Source organism: Aspergillus brunneoviolaceus (assembly GCF_003184695.1).
Source record: "Aspergillus brunneoviolaceus CBS 621.78 unplaced genomic scaffold BO95scaffold_17, whole genome shotgun sequence".
Taxonomy (NCBI): Eukaryota; Fungi; Ascomycota; class Eurotiomycetes; order Eurotiales; family Aspergillaceae; genus Aspergillus; species Aspergillus brunneoviolaceus.
In genome coordinates, this window is record NW_020290747.1 from 77,834 (window position 1) to 93,663 (window position 15,830).

Here is a 15,830-nt window from a genome sequence, read left to right on the forward strand (position 1 = left end):
TGACGTTGGTTGGACGGAACGGGCAGCGGGAAGTCCAGAGCTTCCAGCCGCTATTCTCCGTTGGAGACACCGTAGCGGCCGTCCACTTTGCGACTCCACGCTGTACTTTTTCCCCCGCCAACTTCTCCAAAACAATATCTCACTTCGCGAAGAATGGCCACTTCTGCATCTGCCTTGTCATCGCATGAGAGGACAAGAGTGGAGGATTATTTGAACGATAAACTTCAGGTTTCTGCTGATTTAGAGAGCCTCGACTCCTTGTTGTCGAGTCTACGAGCCCAGCATGAGCTGCAACGCAAGCAGGTACATTGCTTAGGCCCTTTGCTTCAACGGCCATACTATACCTCACCTTGCCTTTCATTATGCTAACGAAGGGCTCGAAATAGTTAGCTGAAGCACAAGAAGCTCTCTCCAATGCCACCAAGGCCTCCAACGACCACGCCGAAGCTACTCGCCAGCGAGCCGAAGCATTCAACGTGCAGCAAGAGGATATTGACAGGCGCCTGAAAGCAATCGCTGGGTCCGACTCCAGCGATGATGCGGCCAAGCGGTTCGAGGCTAGCATCGAAAAGCTGCGGAGGCTTGAGATTTCTAGGGGCTACATGACTGTATTGAAGGAAGCGGAGGAGTTAAGGTGGGGAAATAGCTTCAAGTTGCCTTCTGTGCTTCAACTGCTAAAACTGCATACAGCCAGCAAGCCTTGAAAGATACCGGAAGTGATCCCAGGTTGGCGATTCAATCATATACTCGGCTTCGCAACATCTCTCGATCATTGCACGAGGCCCAGCCGGCAGCAGAAGGGGCTGCCCCTCACTTGGTCGATTATGTGGGGAAGTTGGTTTCGGCGCTCAGAGAGCAAATGAAGAGCCATTTCTCGCAGCGGCTGCAAGGAACGATGGACCGCATGAAGTGGCCTTCGAAAGACTTGCAGTTCCCGGATGATGTTCAATTGGAGTGGAGGGAGAACTTCGGATTGCTCCTCGACTTGCAGATACCGTACGCCTTTATTGAATTCTGGTTGCGGAAAGCGGTTCATGCTCTAACACAAATGGTATAGTGAGCTTACTGGCCGCGCTTCTGTGCCCGAGCATCAATGCGCTGAGCCTCCGGTGCTGTTGCCGCTCGAGGTGATGGTGCATCCGCTGGAACTTCGGTTTAAATACCACTTCAGCGGGGATAAGCCGACGAACAGGCTTGACAAGGTACCGTACTATCCCGTACAACTACCGTGTTGAAAATCATGAGTCTAAGAGTCGCAGCCGGAATACTTTTTAGCTCATATCACGGATCTGATGAACAACTTCGGGAGTTTCTTCGCCTCGTTCTTGCAGCCTATATTCGAAGAAAAGGCGAAACAGGTCGAAACCGACCTCGAGTGGAACTTCTATAATGCCTCTCATGCCTTTATCACAGCACTCTTGCCTGTGTTGCGGAACAAGATAGCCACCTTCATGCCTCAAATATCGACACACCCACAACTCCTGAGCCATTTTGTGCACGAATTGATGACTTTTGACAGCGAGGTCCGCGAATCCTGGAACTACTTACCGGATCCCTATGTCGCTGGGGACTGGAAAGGTGTGACGTGGGAGGTCCTGACCAAGCAGGGTTGGTTTGATCGCTGGCTACAGGTTGAGAAGGACTTCGCGCTAGCTCGCTACAAAGAAATCGTGGACGCACCAGACAGTGGTAATATCGACTACGATGGTGTTGAGCTCTCGTCGACGAAACCGACCAAGGCCGCGATCCGTGTCAACGACCTCCTCGAAACAATTACCGAGCGTTACCAGCATTTATCGTCGTTCAGTCAAAAGCTTCGCTTCCTTATCGACATCCAGATCACCATCTTCGACCAATTTCACGAACGCCTACAGTCCGCTTTGGAGGCCTACCTCGCCATGACCTCAGCTATCGGTCGGACCGTGCAGGGCTCGGACGGACAGGCCAGCGTCGAAGGTGTGGCTGGACTTGAGCGACTTTGCAGAGTCTTTGGAAGCGCGGAGTGGCTCGAGAAGAAGATGGAAGATTGGAGCAACGAAGTATTCTTTGTGGAGCTCTGGGCTGAGCTCCAAGAGCGCGTCAGGCTAAATAAGGACGGGGGCAAGAACGTGGCGGGCTCCATGTCTATCGCAGACGTTGCATCGCGCACTTCCCAGGCTGTGAACAACAGCAACCACCACAACGACGACGATCAAGGCACAGCCTCCGAAGGCGCCTTATTCGACGAGACTGCTTCCGCATACCGGCGTCTACGACTCCGCTCCGAGTCGATCATCACATCCACGCTAACATCAAATGTGCGCTCCGCTCTGAAGCCTTATTCCCGCGTTTCTACCTGGACAACCCTGGCAGCCACAACGCCGGCTCCCAACGGCGCTCCTCTGCCGCCCACCTCCGACCTAGCCCCTGTCCTGCGTACCATTTCCGCAGAGCTATCCTTCCTCTCCCGAGCCCTGGGATTCGCCCCCTTGCGCCGGATCACCCGGCAGGTTCTTCTCGCGATTCAGACGTTCATGTGGAGCAGCATCCTGATGAGGAACACGTTCTCAGCGTCCGGGGCCCTGCAATTCATTAGCGACATGGACCACCTCGGCAGTGTGGTTGACGTCACTTTAGGCGCGGCGAGCCAGCCTGGCGGCTCTAAGAAAGTGCTGAAGAAGTTGAGCGAGGCGCTTCTACTGCTCGGGCTGAGCACGACGGAGCCAACAGCTCTGGATGGCGCCACAGACCCGAGGGAGGATGAGCCCACGGAAGCGGGCCCCCCGGCTCGGGCCGGGCTCTGGGAGGTCGAAAAACGGCTTTTCAAGGACAATGAGAGCGCAAGAGATGTTCTAGCCGAGCTTGGAATCGACTCGTTGACGGAAGCGGAGGCTAGAAGTGTCTTGGAGCGGCGAGCCGAGATTGGTAACTAGTGCTTGAGCATAAGAGGGGGCCCTGTTGTGCATATCGCGGGCCGGTGAAGTACTTGAACTCATAAGATATCCATTGAACGTATTTTGAACCTATTGACAAGCGTCTTGCGACGACATTATAATTTCTATGCTCTATTCTATTAGTTTTTGTTTTGTTTGTCTTCCCTTCTAAGCCTCACGCCAACGTACAGCCACTCTGAAAGAGATATACCAACCAGTCTGTAGAATGTTGCACTCAAACTACAGTCGGACTGACCCGCGCAGGGAGAAATGGGACTTATCAACGATGCACGACAAACCCATGGCCCCAGCGACGCCCGGCACGGCTCTAGCGACCCTGGGCCTTCAACTTCTCGACAATGGCGGGGCCGACCTCCTCGATGGCCCTGAGCAGCGCCTCGACCGTCTCCTTGGCGGTCTGCACGTTGACCACGCAGCGGAAGAACTTGCCGTCGCCGACGGCATCCTCATCGCCACTGGGCGGGGCGAAGTCGACCATGAACCCTTTGCGGACGATCGCATGCGTCACCTGCTCCGTAACCTTGCTGTTGGCCTTGGCCCTCTCGACCTCAGCTCCAGCCGTTGTCGTCGCCGCCGGCCCGCGCGGGTAGACCATCTGCCGCTGGGGCGCGTAGTAGAAGCAGACCTGCAGGCACGGGGTGGGGTTCTCGCTGACGAGGATGAAGTTGTGGTTGTGCTGGACCAGGGTAGCGAGGTGGGCGGCGACGGCGCAGGCGGAGTCGATCTGGCGCTCGTAGCCGGCGGAGCCGTAGTAGGTCCAGCCCAGGAAGAGCTTGAGGGAGTCGGCGCGGCGGCCGCACTGCAGGGTCAGGTCGGCCAGGTCCCAGACCTCGGGGGAGTCGATCTCCGGTTCTTCTTCCTCCGAGGAACTTTCCGACGACTCGGCCGCCGTGTCCGGGTTGTGAAAGAGGTAGCCGGCGGGGAGGGTGTTGGCGCGGTGGAAGCGGCGCAGGTCGGCGGCCAGAAGGAAGGAGCAGGTGACGGGGACGCCCAGCATCTTGTGCGGGTTGATGGCGATGCTGTCGGCGAGCTCGGCGCCGGCGAGCTTGTGGCGCTGCGCCGCCGAGAAGATGAAGGAGCCGCCCCAGGAGCCGTCGACGTGCAGCCAGAGCTTGTATCGCTTGCAGAGGGCGGCGATCGCGGCGAACGGGTCGAACGAGCCCAGCACCGTCGTGCCGGCCGTCGCGTTGACGTAGAACGGGGTCCGGCCCTCGGCCAGCGCCTGCTGGATCAGCCGCTCCAGCTCCGCTGGGATCATGCGCCCCTGCTTGTCGACGGGCACCGCCCACACCGCGCTGCTGCCCAGCCCCAGCATCTGCGCCGCCTTCTCGATGCTGTAGTGCCCGTGCGCGCTCGTGAACAGCACGAACCGGTGGCCCCCGTTGCCCTCGCGCTTCGTCTCCGGGTACAGGTTGTTGCGCGCGATCACGATCGAGGTCGTGTTGGACGCCGACCCGCCCTGCACGGAGATGCCGCCGGCGCGCGGGCCCGTGAGCCCGAACAGCGCCGCCAGACGCTGTCCCGTGTACTTCTCGATGACCGTGAGGGCCGGCGAGACCTGGTAGACGTGGACGTTCGTGTTGAGGGCCGCGAGGATGAGCTCCGACGCGACGCCGGGCGCATTGGTCGAGGCGTACAGCTTGTCGAGGAACCCCTGGTGCCAGGTGTTGACCGAGTAGCGGAGCACCTGCCGGAGAACGTCCACCAGACCATTCTGACCCGTGCCTTCCTGCGGCAGGCTCAGCTGGAGCAACCGCTGCAGTTCCTCCGGTCTTTTGTGCTCGACCAGCGATGTGCCATTTTCGTTGTCGTCGTTCGGGGAAAGGGATTTGTTGGAGGCGAGAGGGTCCAAATCCGCGCTGCGGATGAAGGGGATCAGGAGGTCTTCAACTGCGCTCAGGAGCTGAAGTAGATGCGATCAATGGTTAGTTTTGATTGATTGACGAATAGTAAGGTAGGCATGTCGATGATCTACTCCCCGCTGGAATGCGACAATGGGATGATGAGAAGTGGACGAAGAAACTCATGACTCACGCTCTTGACCTCCTCCGCGCGATCTGCTGGCGATGAAGCAGCCATTGATGTGTGAGCGTATCAAGCCCTGAGACTAGATTATATTGCTATATCGGCTTCAAACAAAGCTAAGGGTTGCCCGCAATTTAAAAAAACTTGAAGGTCAATCGATCGGAAATTCGTGGAGCCAAGCAGCAGCGCTCGAATGGGGACCGTTTGCGGATCCACAGACAGTCCCGGAATGGCGACAAATCCCGGGTTTTTGACATCATGGATGGATCCGCCGTCCCCGAGACAGACTCTGGGGGTTTCCTGCGGAGTTGTGACAGGCAGGGTAAGTTGGATCGGGCGAGTCTTCTGGATGGAGTGGGATTGGGACTGTTGTTGTTACTTATCTGCTGCAGATGTTGGTTTATTTAATTCAATTGGTGTAACCTCGGCTCCGTGACTCCTGTTCTGCACATTGAAACAAAAGAAAAATACCTCAAAAATATCAATAGCTTCACACCTGCTTGCTTTTCCCAACCGAAGCCCACAGAACCAACTACCTAGTAATGTACAATTTAGATGACCGCTTTTTGCCACCCTTGGTTATTTCACATATTGCAACGAAACAGTGAAACTATACCCCAGAATAGATCGCCGAGATGTGTCGTCCGCACTCCACCCGTTGTTCCATGTTCACCGTGCGACGACCGACCTTGCTCTTGTGACGAGGCATTATCTGAAGCCGTGCATCCTGCTTCTCGGCTTCTTTCTTGCCCTCAGTAGGCGCATTGATGTAGATCGGCTTGGACGAGTTGCTACGCTTGCCGGTGCCGAGTTGGAAGTGCTCGTTGCCGCCCCACCAGAGGACATCGTAGCCCCAGGCATTCGTTTCATCGAGAGAATCTGTAGGAGCTGCGTCCATCTGCGTGTTGTTGTCCATCACCGCCGACACATGTGTCGTACCTACGGAGATATCACGCATGCGGATAGGGGCGAGTCCCTTCAGGCGCTCATCGTATTCGAACAGCCCACTCAAGGGCTTCACCTTTGTAAGGGAATCTTGGATATGAGTCCATTTACCGTTACCCAGTGCACCCCAGATTCCCCGTCCACACGTCCAGACATCAACCGTGACACGGCCCAGGTCGCGGACAGTGGAAGGGTTCTCATTCGAACCTAGTACCCGCTGTACATCCACAGCGATGAAGCTATTGGCGCCTCCGGCGGCAATCCGAGTGGCCTTGGGGAGGTATGGGCCCCGATAGAGTCTCCTGATCGGCACCAGGATGGGCGCATCGCAGTACGGGAATGACGGGTCGAATTCCATTCCCAACTGACCGAAAGAGTTATCACCGAAGGCATACACATTGCCGTGGTCGTCGAGGGCCATCGAGTGATAGTCGCCGGCCGCAACCTGGATGATCTTGGATCCCTTCAGGGCGCTGACCTCGTGGCACATGTCCACCGGTCCCTTGGGGCGATTCGCCCACTTCAACCCCGATACACCGAGCTGGCCGAAGGAAGGATAGTTTTCCGATGAAGAGGCAACCGAAAAGACGCGGCCTGAGCTGGTAAGAAGCAGTGCGTGATCGATTCCGCCGGTGACAGCAGTCACCCTTTCACCCATCCTCAGGCTGGGTTGCAGCTTGCGATAGCTCATACTAGCCGATCCAGACCAGAAAGGCACCCAGGAGCCCTCGCTGGGCTTGTGGCCTCCTAGTTGGTCTTCCTTGGCAATGGGGATCGAAAAGACAGTGCCATCCGATGACAAAGTGATGAGGCGGTCATTGGACATGCAGAGCGAGGTAAGGTTCTTGCCAGTCAGAGTCGTCGTAGGCTTGAAGTCGGTCTCCGAAAAGCCCTTGCCCCATTGCACCAGATCGCCATTCTCAGTGATGGCCGCGCCGGACGTCTCGCCAAGCTTGAGGTCTCTGAGGACCTGGCCGTCGAAGTACGAAAGCCTCCGCGGAGTCTTCACTACCGAGTCTTTCGATCCCGGGTCGACTACTTTGTAGGCATTGTTGCCCCAGACATAGACACCGGGACTCTTGACACTCCGTTTCTTCTGCGCAAATTGCGAGCCGAAGTCCTGGGTGGCGTTTGTGAGATCCTTCACTTGCTCTACTGGGGTCTCAAGTTCATTGCCCTTGGACGTGGCGTACTCATAGCCCAGGTATCCAGCAGTACCTAAGGTTGCCACACCCAGCGAGTTCCGAAACCAGTGAGAGGAAGATCCCTGGTTGTCGCCACTGCTGGCATAAAATCGCCGCCAAGGAGCTCCAACAGCTCGACTGTTCCTCGCTAGGCGGCGAGAAGCTTGAATGGCGAAGCTGGTCGCCGATTGCCGTCCCCGAGGTGTCCACATGATGTTCAAAACACCTTGAATAGGTTCATACAGTCAAAGTTGCTCAGTTTGACTGGTCTGTGCTTACGGTAAGAGCTCAAAGGCAAAGCTCCAAAAGATTAATTGTGAATGGTCGTTGCGTCAGATACCGTAAGCGGAAGGTGGCGGCAGAATAGCGGCGCATTGAAGCCACGGAGGTTGCGGCGTGTTTACAACCACGATGTGCGAAACGGCTCGCGGGGTGCTGACCGGACTGCCTGCTGTATGAAACAAGGGCCTAGAACCAGGCACCAGGACAGTGAAATATCTCTGAGCAGTCTTATCTCGTAAGAGACAATGCGCCAACAAGCTGCGGGTCAGCGAAGTCGTCGCCAGACTGCCCCGTCTGGACCGCCGGTGGATATCAAGGCTAAGGTGATTGATGAGCACGAGACCATTCCGGATGGTCTGGAATCTTTTACCGATATCAAGAATGAGCTGGAATTTGCGCAATGGTATAACGATATTGAGGGTAGTCTGCTTGAAGCCAGCTACGATGAGTATCAGTAAGTCGCGCAACAAGCCGCCGCCGACAAAGCCCCTGATACATGCTGACCTGTCTTTCTTTCAGAGCATGTTTACAGGAGCTCCAGTTATCCAAGACCCACCTAGATTCCTTGTTATCGGATACATCATCGACCCTTAATCTTCTCACGCACCTGTCCAATGACTTCAAAGCCGTGGAGTCGCAGACATCCAATTTCCAGAAGCAGTGCGAAGGGCTTTTCTCCGCGCAGAAGCACGATCTGGAACTCGCTACGGACATCCAGGATAATCTGCAGTACTATGAATTTCTCGATCCCGCTTCAAGGCGGCTTAACGCCCCGGGTGCTGGAAATACTGTGCGCGGGCAAGAGTTCTCGGATATGCTCAGACGACTCGATGAGTGCTTAGACTACATGGAGGTACATGTGAGTACATATGGCGTCATGGTCTTGCTATATCACCGCATTAATCAGTATTGCTTGTCCAGACCGAGCAAAAAGAGGCCAGCGTGTACCGCTCCAGGTATCGACTCCTGATGACTCGAGCCCTCACTCTCATTCGAACACACTTTGTCACTTCTCTGCGCGATATTTATGCCGATGCCTCCAAGAAGATTGCCGACAAACAGCTCAATGAGACAACGATGTCCACCTTGCTGTATGCGAAGTTCCGGGTCGGCGCACCGGAGCTGAAACAAATTGGCCTCGAGATCCAGAAACGCGCCGTGCCTCCGTTGGACCCCGACCAAGGCACGGAAGCCGAATATCAGAGCCTTCTCAACGAGCTTCACGCCAACTATGCAGCGACTCGCGGGAAATTGATGATTCCGCTGGTCCGCAAAAATCTCAGCGACATCGCGCAGTCGCCTACCTCGTCACAGGACCTGGTTTCTTTCGCTCGTGCGAGCATTAGCTACATCCGCGGGGTCTGCTTGGACGAGTTTGAACTATGGGGGGAGTGGTTCCATGGTCAGGATGGGCTCTATGACTTCCTCGAAACCATCTGCGAACCTTTGTATGATCACCTCCAGCCCAGGATAATTCATGAGGACAAGATAGTCAAGCTTTGCCAGCTTTGCACGCTGCTGCAAACCCGATACCTATTCGATCAGGATGAGGAGTTGGAGCAACCTCTGGACGCCAACCAACTCGACTTCACCACTTTAATTCAACCTGCTCTGGAAGACGTTCAAACTCGTCTCGTCTTCCGTGCTCAGGCTTTCCTCCGCGACGAGATCGAACGGTACAAGCCCCGTCCCGAAGACCTGGATTATCCAGCACGCAACCGGCAATTCTCAATCTCGGTCACGGAGGGCCAAATCTCCGGCCGCAAGATTGCTTCCGAGCCCATTGTCAATATCCAAAAGCCCACGAAACACATCGAAGATAGCACAGATGCAGACCCGGATGCGAAGTGGGATCTTGAGACTCCAAATGCCTTTAGTGGGTGGTATCCGACCCTCCGTAAAGCCATCTGGCTCCTGAGCCGCATTTACCGGCTTGTCAATGTAAGTCCTCCTTCTTTAGGAATCATCAAGGCCAACCTACTCATAAATGTACAGTCGACTGTCTTCGACGATCTCGCCCATCAAATCGTCCACCAAACCACCCTCTCCCTCCACTACGCTAGCACTCTCATCCCCCCCTCAACTACTACAAACAATCCCAAACCCGCAACTCCTACTCCCCCAACTCGTCTAGAGACCCATCGCCAACTCTTCCTAATGAGCCATCTCCTCATCCTTAAACAACAAATTGTCGCCTTCGACATCGAATATGTCGCCCCGGAAACCTCTTTAGACTTCTCTGGTCTAACGCACACCTTCTGGGAGCTTCGCGAAGAGCGCGGCGGCCTCTTCAACCCACGCAATCTCGTCCGCCTGGTCGGCCATGGCCTCCTGCCCCGCGTGGTCGAGAACATGTTAGATGCAAAAGTCGAATTGGATGGCCGTCTCCGGACCGTGATCAACGACTTCATCAATGGATTTGCCGGCACAATGACCGCATCACTGCCTGCGAAGTTCGTGGCCACCGCCACCGCTCAGAAACAGGCGGCGGAGGAGTGGATCTATCCGACGTGTCGGAACATCGAAACTGAGGTGCTGGGACTGAGGCGCGTGTTGGGGGAGTACCTGGATGATCTGCGGATGCGGGAGACGTTGGTAGGGGCGGTTCAAGATCGGGTAATCCAGATTTACGAGGAGTTTTGGGAGAGGTTTGTCACCGAGGAGAGACGAAGCGGGTCAATGGCTGCAGGAGCGAGAGGGAAGGGGAAGGGGAAGGGACGTGAGGACGATGTCTGGGATGTGGATACTTTTGCGGAGTGGTGTGAGGGTGTCTTTCGAGTGGGTATCTCGGGGGTAAATGATGACGATGATGCTGTTGGTGATGGAAATACTACAAGTCGGACAGGGAGCCTCGGCTCACTGCAGAATCAATAGATTGTGGGGCAGGTGAAGTTGTAAATAGTCATACTCTTTCTTGGCACATAGTACGGTCGCCCGCGACCAACCTTATCATGAAGTGTTATCAGGTGACCGGCGCGATAAGAAACCCGAACTCTTATCGGAGGATCGGCGGCGGAGTGACCAGTCAGACAAGCCAGTCACAACAGGTCATGGGGTACAAGCACGTGCAGAACCCGGGGGAGCTTCGAGTCTCCTTCGCCTCGCCTCATTACTGACTTCTGCTCCTTTTGTCCTCTCCGCATTGCATCCTTATCCTTCATTCTTACCGATTCCCTTACTCTCATACTTGGTGTTGAGCAACTTTAGTACCGTCTCGAGGCCTAGTCAAGTGCCTCAGCACAGCCAATGTTTATCTCCGATAGCGACACCCGAGCTATCGGGTCCACCGCCAGCTCTGTGAGAGATACGCTCCTGCAGCGTCTCCCCGGACCCCAGCAGGTCCTGAAAGCCATCACAGGCACACTCGGGGTCTCCTCTCTCTCGGGATCAGATTACTCGACCTCAGAATTGACATTTCAGCATTGCCCGGCTGCCGAATTGAGCTGTAAGACACGGTACCATGGCCAGGATACCTGCTGCTTCAACTATCCGGGGGGTCAGATGCTACAGACGCAATTCTGGGATGCTGATCCCGCTATTGGACCGGAGACTGCCTGGACAATTCATGGCCTCTGGTGAGTTGATTCTATGTTTATCAAACGATTGCGAGAGCCTGTGATCCTCTTATTCAACATTTCAATAACCCGCCGGACTGACCCATATCCCCCTCTTCTCCTACATAGGCCGGACCACTGCAACGGCGGATTCGACCAGTACTGTGACTCGAAGCGGAGGTATAGTAACATCTCGCTGATCTTGGTGGATGCCGGTCGTGGAGACTTGCTCGACTACATGAGCACATACTGGAAAGACTTCCGCGGAGACGACCCGAACCTCTGGGAACACGAGTGGAATAAGCACGGTACTTGCGTGAGCAGCCTTGAGACACACTGCTACACGGAGTATATTCCTCAGCAGGAGGTTGTCGACTACTTCGATAAAACAGCCGATTTGTACCGAGAGCTACCTACCTATGAGGTGAGCTGCTCCCCCCACCAATCTAAACACCACACACTGACGAGCCGGAACTACAGACCCTAGCCAAAGCCAACATCCTCCCCTCCTATACGAAAACCTACACCCGTCGCGAAATTGAAGATGTGCTGTCACAGTCGCACGGCGCAGAGGTCACAATCCGTTGTCGTCATGGGTCTCTGAATGAAGTATGGTACTACTTCAACGTCGCAGGCCCTCTTGTATCGGGGAAGTTCGTTCCATCGGACCCAGGTGAGTCCAGCAGCACGCCGCGACCTCTCCCCGCCTCGCGCATGCCACATCCCCTTGCTTCGCTTTTGGATCACTTTCATACTAACCAGACTACAATCTAAATCAGACGGACAAATCTCCAACTGCCCGGCCAGTGGCATCCGCTACCAGCCTAAAACCCCACACCACGGCCACGAGCCCACAAAAACAACCACTCACAATCCCTCGGAGCCCACCTCGCCCCCGGGCGCCCCTTTTCAGGGCCGGGGCAACCTGATGATCTCAACATTGGGCCAGAAGAGAGGGTGTATTATCAGCCGCGGGGCGTGGTTCTCCTCGGGCACGTGTGCAACCTTTACTGCGAAGAAGACGTCAGGTACACCACTCCCTTCCCTTTCTACGCTCAAGACTTTTCTGTTTCATCATCTGGCAGAGCAATTTATTGAATAGAGAACTTGGATTAGATGATCTCTTTACCATCCACTCCAGCAAGGGCAACTGCGGCTTTGCCAAGGACATCTTCACCTGCGGTGGTGCCGTGCACAAAGCACAGGAATTCAGCGTAAGCACACACCCTCCCCCTTATTTCGCCCGAGATATCCCGCTCCCCGCTCCTACGCAACCTTTTAAATCACACAATGGTGTTCGAGTCAAAGGTTCACTGACATTGTACAAACTTTACATCTCCAGATCGACGATGGCAAGCTCGCATATAACGGCAACTCCACTTTCTTCGCCGACAAGGCTCCCAAGGGGCCCACGAAGAGCAAGGTCTTCGCCTCGCAGGAGAATCATCAGATTGAGTTGGCGATCACCTGGAGGCCGGATTACTGAGTTGATGGTTTAATGCCTTTTTTTTGTGTTTGGGTCTGCTTGAATATGGGTTGAGCTCCATTCCTTTCGTTCGTGGTGTGTATCGCATATGCATGATATTATAGATAGATTTATACAATCATATATACATGTCTAAGCGTGTGCGTTAGAACCGACGACGCAGAGAAGGATGTATGTGGATATATTTCCCCGAGATTCTGAGGTAGATTAGACGAATTGGGAAACCATATATTGTGGGCTATCTACCATACTACACCTAGGGTGATCATCGCAAACTGAACACAGCATGCCACTCAATCGTTGATTTCTTTGGGATGGATGGAAATCAAGCCGCTTGTACGCAGTAGCCTATCCACGCTGGAGACTTCTACCTTTCAACTTTTATCAGCCAGGATTATGAAGGCTCCTTCAATTGTTACGAGAGGATCCCATCCACCTTGGTGCTTCGTTAAAGCGTAACAATTATACCTATAGGGTTCTGGGCTTGAATCCTGACTCGGATACTCCTACAAAGCTCGACGCTTCATTTTCCATTCCATATATTCTGAAGAGTAGATCCTCTTGTCGAAGCCAAGTAACATAATTTAGGGGGGTCTAGGATGACTAGAAAAGAACAGAGGGGTTGCTGCGGGCTACCTTGGAAACCGGGATTTATGTGATCGTGTTTTCTTGGATGGCTGGGAATGTTAGGCGCAGACAGGTTGCTCTATTTGTCAATGAGAGTATCTTATTTCGAAAGTCAAGCTGGGTATTCTGGGTATATGAAGGGATGCCGATTATACCGGTAAACAAATCATGAAGGGTTGGATTAGAATAACTACACCTATGGGTTTTACTGGGGCTATACGAACACCGCAGATACACATATAGCTTTACCATTTGTTTCACGGCTAGATTAAAGGTAGCACGCCAGGGTGCGTGCTGTAACTGCCGCTCAGCGGCTTAGAGCTGGCAGAAGTGAGTCTGATGTCAATACTTCCACTAGCTATGTACCTGAAGGTCGTCAGGCATCGCGGAGGGAAGAATTGTAGCTATGCTGTTTACTTTGTCAACTCCTTGCACAGCATGTCAGAGGACTGGACTTGTTTACATGGCAGACATGGAATTCGCCACTAACGATATAGCGTACGCTGTGTGGGCACAGATGTCTGGAAAGATCTCTTTCAATACATGGTCTGAGCAGTTATGGTTTAACCAGGACCTCTAACAGAGAAAGATATGTTTCAGGAGGGTTGCATTAGTCTTTCATTAATATCCTGTTCATCAGAGAAGAGAAGTGCCTCAAATGCACATAGATACATGTCTCCTGAATCCCGACTTCTCACCCATCCATCGAATTACACCTCAGCTTTCAACCGCTAGACCACAAACCCACGAAAGAAAACAGATCATCAGTTGCTTTTCCACACGCGACTTACTCAAAGCAACAGTCCACGCTGGATATCCCCCGGTCCCGACAGCGGAAGCTGGTTGAGCTCGACGTCCTGCACCCGCGCGGCGGCGGCGACGACGTCCAGCCTCAGCAGGAAGAACAGCAGCTCCAGCCCCGGGTAGCGCTTGATGGCGAAGCCGACGTAGTCGAGGTTGAGGAGGCGGGCGTGGTTGTAGACCGTCTGGAAGCGGCCGGCCAGCCACCACAGGTCGAAGACGTCGTGGGGCTCGCTGCGGGTGGCGGCCGCGCGCAGCTTGCCCTTGAAGATGGCGAAGGCCGGCAGGTGCTGCACCAGGCCCACGCCCATGCGTTCGCCGCGCACGAGGGTGAGGCGCGGGTAGCAGTGGCACATGGTGTAGTGCGAGCCTAGGGTTTAGGGAGGGTTAGCTAGCATTGGGGATGGGGGGTGTTTTTTCTGGCAGGAGGGGGGGGGGGACTTACCTCGGAAGCGCTCGCAGAAGATCTCGATCAGCACCGGTTCGCCCTGGTTGGCGCTGTCACTCCAGACCAAAGCGACGTAATCCTCGCGGTTGCGGGGGATCACGGTGAAGTTGCTGACGCCGTCCACCAGAGCGAGGATCTCGGGCTTGGTCGCGGACACCAGGCAGTCGATGTCACTCGTCTCGCGTCGGCTGCCGAGCAGGGTGCAGGCGTAGCCGCCGAAATGACCGTATTTGACGCCCGCGCTGGATAGGGCCGTGTGGAGGGCAATCGCGGCGTCGTTGAGACGCTCCTGACGCATGGTGCTGGTGTCCACGAAGAGGTTGTACCTTCGGGACAGAGGGTTAGAGAGACGGGTCTGTGTCTCCTGGTCCAAGGGCTGAGCTTGGCTTGTCTGGGACAAGAGTTGCTGGTGTCTGGCACTACTCTCAGTATGTGAGGCTGTCTGCTATCAGCTGTGCAGCGTGTTACTTACGGTAAGGTGTGTAGGATGCGGTATGCAATGTATCTGCTGGATGACCGGGTGCTTCACAGTAGATGCTCGTGCTCAGAGCAGTGCTAAGGTCAAAGACTGAAGACTTGTAAGACAAGAATCAAGTCAGAGAAGAAAGAGAGAGTGTGTACATGTGCTTGTGTAAGTGAGAGATAGAAGCAACATCGTCGTGGAAACAAAGGGCAACTCAGTCGCTGGGGCATAAGAGCTCACAACACCTCAGCGCTCGGCATTCTCCGCAATTCCCAGCCCCAGGTTGCGCTGCCTCAGCCTGCTGCAAATTCAGTCCCCTGTGAAGGCTGCCACTCTTTGACCTTGCGGGTCAGTCTCCAGGACTGCTCTGAGGTCTGCCCCTTAGTGCAGCCCATTCACAGCTGCTCTGTGGTGCACTTGGCCTTCCAGTCATCCATTGATTAAGTCTGCTGCACGCAGAAAAGCTGGGAAGGCATGCTCCCAGAGATGTTGAGTTCAGCCAGGTAAGCAGACCTGGCATCCGAGGGCTGCATCCAGAGACAGACGCCTATTATCAACCTGGCATAAGACGGTCTCGCAGCCATGGCTCCCAACACCCTGCAAGAGATTAGACATGTTTATTTCATTGACAGAGACACTCACATACGCCACTTGCGTAACATCGTAACATCAAAGCCACACTTCATCTTGTCACCAGCGCGAGACCTGGCAAAGAGACTCATTGTCATGAGCCTACGTGAGTGGTAACACACCGAGTGCAGCTAGTTGATACTAACAGAGAAACGGAGCGGCTCCAATAAGCTACAGAGCACGTGATCTACACACGCCCTCACATCAAACAACTAGGTATACACACCCCCAACAGCAGTATAGATTAGCACAAATACTCTCCAAAGAGATACAAGAATCCCCGAGCAAATCCGCTCACTGTTTCACCCGCCAACAAGCAATGTCAAACCCACCACCACATCCCAAATCCTCTCCGATCTCCACCTGGATATCAGCCACAGTACCTAACCTAGACTTCCCAGCATCAGCAGCAGGCCGCGGAGAACATTCCAGACGGAGAACAGCGGCCTGTG

The 15,830-nt window shown here is 54.6% G+C and overlaps 7 protein-coding genes across 7 annotated transcripts; 3 read left to right on the top strand and 4 right to left on the bottom strand.

Moving 5' to 3' along the window:
* Positions 1 to 121: 121 nt before the first annotated feature.
* BO95DRAFT_471946 (RINT-1 family protein) lies at positions 122 to 3,024 on the top strand. Its single transcript, XM_025589622.1, has 5 exons — positions 122 to 303; positions 387 to 634; positions 691 to 996; positions 1,058 to 1,202; positions 1,260 to 3,024. The coding sequence occupies exons 1-5, from the start codon at positions 154 to 156 to the stop codon at positions 2,910 to 2,912; spliced, it is 2,502 nt and encodes an 833-aa protein (XP_025444531.1). The 5' UTR covers positions 122 to 153; the 3' UTR covers positions 2,913 to 3,024.
* BO95DRAFT_384526 (pyridoxal phosphate-dependent decarboxylase family protein) lies at positions 2,985 to 5,319 on the bottom strand. Its single transcript, XM_025583455.1, has 2 exons — positions 4,968 to 5,319; positions 2,985 to 4,836 (listed from the first exon to the last, which is right to left on the bottom strand). The coding sequence occupies exons 1-2, from the start codon at positions 5,010 to 5,012 to the stop codon at positions 3,241 to 3,243; spliced, it is 1,641 nt and encodes a 546-aa protein (XP_025444532.1). The 5' UTR covers positions 5,013 to 5,319; the 3' UTR covers positions 2,985 to 3,240.
* A 68-nt stretch (positions 5,320 to 5,387) lies between these two features.
* On the bottom strand, positions 5,388 to 7,372 carry BO95DRAFT_440700 (RCC1/BLIP-II). Its single transcript, XM_025586019.1, has one exon. The coding sequence runs from the start codon at positions 7,297 to 7,299 to the stop codon at positions 5,569 to 5,571; it is 1,731 nt and encodes a 576-aa protein (XP_025444533.1). The 5' UTR covers positions 7,300 to 7,372; the 3' UTR covers positions 5,388 to 5,568.
* Positions 7,373 to 7,517: 145 nt separating this feature from the next.
* BO95DRAFT_471949 (Golgi transport complex subunit COG3) lies at positions 7,518 to 10,265 on the top strand. Its single transcript, XM_025589623.1, has 4 exons — positions 7,518 to 7,823; positions 7,889 to 8,228; positions 8,291 to 9,310; positions 9,365 to 10,265. Exons 1-4 carry the CDS (start codon positions 7,615 to 7,617, stop codon positions 10,241 to 10,243), a joined length of 2,448 nt encoding a protein of 815 aa, XP_025444534.1. The 5' UTR covers positions 7,518 to 7,614; the 3' UTR covers positions 10,244 to 10,265.
* Positions 10,266 to 10,501: 236 nt separating this feature from the next.
* BO95DRAFT_408947 (T2 family ribonuclease) lies at positions 10,502 to 12,409 on the top strand (the record flags this gene model as incomplete). Its single annotated transcript, XM_025584123.1, has 6 exons — positions 10,502 to 10,944; positions 11,053 to 11,347; positions 11,404 to 11,596; positions 11,703 to 11,951; positions 12,040 to 12,137; positions 12,266 to 12,409. The coding sequence occupies exons 1-6, from the start codon at positions 10,616 to 10,618 to the stop codon at positions 12,407 to 12,409; spliced, it is 1,308 nt and encodes a 435-aa protein (XP_025444535.1). The 5' UTR covers positions 10,502 to 10,615.
* A 1,294-nt stretch (positions 12,410 to 13,703) lies between these two features.
* On the bottom strand, positions 13,704 to 14,915 carry BO95DRAFT_64067 (uncharacterized protein). The gene is made up of 3 exons (XM_025592114.1): positions 14,758 to 14,915; positions 14,283 to 14,698; positions 13,704 to 14,207 (listed from the first exon to the last, which is right to left on the bottom strand). Exons 2-3 carry the CDS (start codon positions 14,581 to 14,583, stop codon positions 13,828 to 13,830), a joined length of 681 nt encoding a protein of 226 aa, XP_025444536.1. The 5' UTR covers positions 14,584 to 14,698; positions 14,758 to 14,915; the 3' UTR covers positions 13,704 to 13,827.
* A 273-nt stretch (positions 14,916 to 15,188) lies between these two features.
* BO95DRAFT_461429 (uncharacterized protein) lies at positions 15,189 to 15,470 on the bottom strand (the record flags this gene model as incomplete). Its single annotated transcript, XM_025588821.1, has 2 exons — positions 15,189 to 15,345; positions 15,391 to 15,470. 2 exons carry the CDS (start codon positions 15,468 to 15,470, stop codon positions 15,189 to 15,191), a joined length of 237 nt encoding a protein of 78 aa, XP_025444537.1.
* Positions 15,471 to 15,830: the final 360 nt, after the last annotated feature.